The sequence below is a fragment of the Epinephelus moara genome, chromosome 21 (genome assembly GCF_006386435.1).
Source record: "Epinephelus moara isolate mb chromosome 21, YSFRI_EMoa_1.0, whole genome shotgun sequence".
Lineage (NCBI taxonomy): Eukaryota > Metazoa > Chordata > Actinopteri > Perciformes > Serranidae > Epinephelus > Epinephelus moara.
Genome location: NC_065526.1, coordinates 38,344,384 through 38,349,901, shown reverse-complemented (window position 1 = coordinate 38,349,901; position 5,518 = coordinate 38,344,384). Strand labels below are relative to the sequence as shown.

Genomic DNA, 5,518 nt, shown 5'->3' with positions numbered 1-5,518 from the left:
CACGTAGGCATGTGAATTACAGCGTTTCATTGCAAAGAATGCATGTAACGGGTACACTTGCGCTGCTTCTCCGCCATCTCGTTCAAATGAGCCAGATGTAGGGGGCGGGTATTTATACGTCAGGGCCTCAAGCTGAAAAAGACTTCCTGTTAGGAACCTCTCGTGTTACCTTACTCATCGCACCTAACAGATCCCTCCTAACTCCTAACGCTAACTCTTTACTGGCAGGAATAAGAGACATGAGACGACCATAAAGATGGCGGATCTCGAACGACTTCCGGTTCAAGTAAGGAGTTAGGAGTTAGCAGTATAAAATTAAGAGACTTGGGACGTACCCCAGGTTGGTGAATGTAAATGTCTTGTGTTTGAAGTATCTCACTTTGCCAATGAAAGTGTTCTGCTTTGACAGTGGGGCTGGGTAAAATGTGGTTTTGGTCACTGTGTGTTTGAGGAAGGGTCATCCATCCTGTCTGTCTTTCTTTATTTTTTCTTCTGTATAGTATAGTAGAGCTCTTAAGCTATTTAGAATAGTATGGTATGAAGAGCTAAGACATTTGGATTATAATTAACATTGACAAATGATCAGGAAGTGTCCCACTTTACTAGTATTCACCCCATATCATGTAGGCCTACTATAGTCCTATAGCCTGTAATATAACTTAAAAAACTGTACAAATTAAGTTCAGAACACTTGTATGAATTTCAAAATACCATCCCGAAACAACTGCAGCTGAAACATCATGTGGATGTCAAGACTGAGACCGAAGTGGGGGTATGGTGTCCGTGTGTACGCGCGTGCGTAGGGTGTGGGCGCGAGCGAGAGCAGAAGGCGTAGCTACATCAAAAGGGGGTCGAAATGGGAGGAGGAAGGAGGGCAGAGGGAGAGGAGTGAGGAGGGGAGCCGACGTAAGGGGAGGGGAAGTGTAGTCGGTCCATGACATGAATGAACCATGTTCGGTAACGGAGGCTTAGCTCTCCCGGTTTGCTCCTTTCTCCTACTACACCTCCCGGTTCTCCCGCTAACGAACAACTGGTCCGTTAAGGTAAATAGCTCGCGGAATAGCCGTTTGTTCATCTCACAAAGCTGTATGCATTTGCAAAATGGTTAAACGTTATGAAGGGGGACTGGGGAGTTTGCTCTTGTGGAGAGTAGTTACACATAAGTCTGTCACTTTGACTCTGTCTTGCTTATCGTCAAGGGCACTGTCTAGTTTCACCATAAATTAGCCTAATTCTTGGACTCATTTTCAGTTCGGCTAAGATGTAATCGACTCAGCGATAATGTCTGAATTAAATTTCAGTCTCTAAAGTAGTTCGGGCTTCGAGAACCCATATAACCATAGTGTTTTGTGTTGTGAAGGTAAGCTAACTGTTTCCAAATGCGGGAATGTCACTGTTCCCCTTCGGCGAGCCTCCTAGAAAAGTTGATACTATGTTGAATTAGTGGGATGCATGGGTGCATATGTTGCATCAAGGAATTAACGGTAACGACTTGGAAAACAGCTGTCTAACATGTTTACATTAGACGACAAACAGGGCAGCAGTACAATGACATACATCATGTAAATTATAAATGGTTTATGGTGTGCGCTTTGTCCACAACAGATGAGTGTGACCTGTTATACTGTGTGGTTTATCTTAAGAACCAGACTAAGTTAAAATACTTTCCCTGAGGGGTTCGATGTTTGAACTGTCATACCGCTTCCCCCAATTCAACTTGTCCGTTTGTTTATGGTGTAGCTAAAAACAGCAGCTTTGTTGAACTTGACCACTTCATCCAAGCAATGCACGCAAATATTAGTGTTTTATCATTTAGGCAGATGGTTGCAAATCATGTGAATAACAGGTTTATTTAAGATCCCATGGGACTGCTCTTTACTTGTCAGAGGAGGGGGTTGGCTAGGGTGTGACTTTATTTTTTTTTTTATTTTGACTCCCTGAAGCTACAAATATTTTCCCTTGAGTCTCCCTGAGTGACTAGTGCAAAATACACGACCCTCCTTCCATCATAAATTAGCCTAGTTATTCGATTTTTAAAGCTTACCCTCTGATGTTTGAAAGTTAAGACAAATCCTGGAGTTGAAAAAAGCCTCGGTTTTTCACACTTGTCCCACATGCCGGTTAGCTCGTGCAAATGTGGTTTGTTTATGGCCATATTTCTGAGATGTAGAGTAAAGTGATTTGGTGAAATATCCCTATTTTAAGCCAGATTTGGTTACGTTTTTTTCTGACAGAAGCGAGTGTCACACATGATGTGTCCAAGGACTGTAGGAAATTTGAGAATTCAACAATAATTTCTGTTTTACAGTGTCTGGCAATGATAAATGGTGTCATTTTTAAAGAAATCATTCCTTTCAAACCTGCTGTGTTGTTTTCTTAAAAAAATCTGCCACAAAATAGCCTACATACAAAATACATTTAGATTTGTATGCCCCTCCCCTATGCCAAAGTAAGTCCTCCCTCAGCACTTACAAGACTATTTGACATGCCTCCCCCTTTTTGGACAGTCTCTTCAGTGTTCTTTGTGTGCTGTCTGTTAACTCAAATTTTCACATTATGTTACAAAGACTTGTGTACTTGTGATTGTCTCTCCAGTGCTCCTGTTACTCCATTCAGAACTGTGGGAGTGTAAGCAGTATACTTGATTTTCAGAGAATTTTTATCTACTGCTCTTGTTGAGCACACTTGTAAATTAAACATTTTGGTAATATGGTCTCTAAGTTGCATTAACTTATTGAGATACAGCTTATTGCAGTATAGATGGAGGAACAGCCACACAGAAAAAATTAGCAGTTTTGTCAGTATCACAACCAATGATATTTGCAGTAACAGCTTTGGTTCACATATAGTGCTTCACTATTTATTTTATCCTTGCTAATATCCCCTAAAGGAAATATTTAACTATAGCTCTCCTTGTTATATTGTTGTGGCAGAGGATAAGTGGTTCAGTAATTTAGCCTGTCAAATGAACATGAACTTCTCAACCTTTTGGCTAGCAATTGCAGGATAAACAACATTTCTGCCTTAATGTTTGAACGTGACATCACTGACCATTTGGCTACATTCTTCACTGTGGGCTAAATGACCAGCAGGGTGACTAACAAACTAACCTATTGATCTTCTGCCTGACCAAAAGGCTTACACAGTGTTAAATTAAGTAAAGACGACAACATGGTGACAGCCAGCAGTGAGCCTATCAGGGTGCCTTGGGGTCTCATGGTTGAAACTCTAAACAGATGCATTACCAAAGGCTGTGTAAACCATTGTTTGCAAACTCTTTTTCTGAACAAAACTCACAGTTCTTCTAAACCATAAACACTGCTTGGTTTCTATGCACATGAATGGACTGAACATTAATGCCCCACAGATAGCTGATAAAATGGCCTTTATTTGTCTGGTTAGCACTGTGTTTATCATTCAGTCCATTCATTCTTGCCAATGAAAGAAAAACACATACTGTGTAGTGCACTTAAAAGAGGTCTGGGTTTCTGGATTTGAAACTGAGATGTGTGGATTAAATTGACTACACATAAAGTCACATCAAATTGATGGCAACAGTAGAAAAGGAAAGTTGTGTAGTGCACACAACAACTGGCATGACATCTAAAATGTTTTTTTTGGCAGACTATTGAAAGACATTGTCTTCCAACGATGCCAAAGAAGTCTTTGCACATTATTACACACAAACGGAATGCACCATAGCAACAGTGAGGTAATGCCTTCTATTTTAAGGTTTGGATTTATTGTGTTAACATCTCTTAGTTTAAAACAGCAGTCATTAGTTTTCCTTTCAAGACATGGAGAGATGAATTGCAACTGCGTATCACTGAGATGGTTAACTATTTGTCAGTCTGGGAAAATATATAGCCTGCTATGTCATCGGACATGCCACCCATGGCCCTCTCATGCTGCCTGCCATTTACTTTATTAGCACTTTATTAGCAGGTACTGTAATGGCTGTGTGCACCGCACTAAGCTTTCAAGGTATATTACAGACATACCATATATATGCGCATATTAAAATGTGTTCGTATTTGTGAAAAATGTAAGTGCGCTTTTTTTTTTTTTTTTTTTTTTTTTTTTTTATAAATCAAATCTAATATCCAAGAGCCACTTTAGCAAACCAGCTCAATCTTGCTTTGTAATAAAGAAAAAGTAATGGATTTTAAGGAACATTTTCAAATTTGTATTCCTGGCCTTGCGCTTGGACAGTCAAAGTGGACTCCATATTGGAACTTGACTGATTCTCTGACTAAGATTTCAGGGGATTTAGTGGCGCTCAGTGGTGAATTGCAGATTGCAACCAGCTAAAACCTCTCTCAACCAGAATTCCTGCAGTGTTCATTGTTCAGAAGGTTTTTACTGGGAGCTGAATTATCCACAGAGGTCTCCTCCTCTCTCAAACAAACAGACCAGGTGATTCACACCTGTAAGAACACTGAATAAAGCAGTTTCACGTTACCAATCAGTGTATCTCTGACGCTGTTTGGCATCTCAGAGACGGGCGGCTTGCCCACAACATACTGTTGTGTGCTCACCCCTTTTCTCTCATAAGTTAGTGTGCTCACCTTTCTCTGATCCAGATGTTCAAGAGGTTTTTACCATAAGAGAGGTTATCTGCAGAGGTCTCTTCCTTTTTACAAAACAAACCAAACACACTGAATAACGTAGTTTCACGTTTTAAATCCATGTATTTCCAGCGCAGTTTGTCATGTTGGTGTGGGCGGCTTGTCCAACACATGCTAATGTGTGGTCACCTTTTTTCTCCGATAATATAAGATCCAGACATTTAGGTAGTTTTTGCCAGAAACTGAATTATCCACAGCGGTCCCCTCCTCTTCAAAACAAAGGGACCAGATGTTTAGAACAGCTAGAAACGCTGAATTAAGTAGTTTCACGTTACATGTCAGTGTAACTCTGGCGTTGCTCATTGCTGTTGGGCTTGTTAGTACAGTGGGTGATGCAAAAACACAAATGACCCTATCTGGAGCCAGTGTTTGGTTTCCATTCTGGGCTACTGTAGAAACATGATGGTGCCACATGGTGATCTGATCTCCAAACAAGAAGACCCGCTCCCTATGTAGATACCAATGGCTAATTCTAAGGTAAGGGGAACACAACAATTCACATTTTCAGTTCATTATACACTCAATCAATTTCAATTTTATTTATAAAGCCCAATATCACAAATCACAATTTGCCTCACAGGGCTTTACAGCATACGACATCCCTCTGTCCTTATGACCCTCGCAGCGGATAAGGAAAAACTCCCCAAAAAAACCCCTTTAACGGGGAAAAAAAACGGTAGAAACCTCAGGAAGAGCAACTGAGGAGGGATCCCTCTTCCAGGNTTATGACCCTCGCAGCGGATAAGGAAAAACTCCCCAAAAAAACCCCTTTAACGGGGAAAAAAAACGGTAGAAACCTCAGGAAGAGCAACTGAGGAGGGATCCCTCTTCCAGGACGGACAGACGTGCAATAGATGTCGTACAGAACAGATCAGCATAATAAATTAACA

The 5,518-nt window shown here is 40.8% G+C and overlaps 1 protein-coding gene across 6 annotated transcripts in view; it reads left to right on the top strand.

The window, feature by feature from the left end:
* Window positions 1–897: 897 nt before the first annotated feature.
* Window positions 898–5,518, top strand: part of si:ch211-267e7.3 (ADAMTS-like protein 2) — a 69,106-nt gene continuing 64,485 nt past the window's right edge. For all 6 annotated transcript variants that reach the window (XR_007571974.1, XR_007571975.1, XM_050074781.1 and 3 more), the window contains exon 1: window positions 898–1,043. Coding sequence is in view for 4 of the 6 variants with exons in the window: in XM_050074781.1 (XP_049930738.1) it covers window positions 951–1,043 (93 nt within the window). In the remaining 2 variants the exon portion in view is untranslated. The remainder of the gene's footprint in view (window positions 1,044–5,518) is intronic.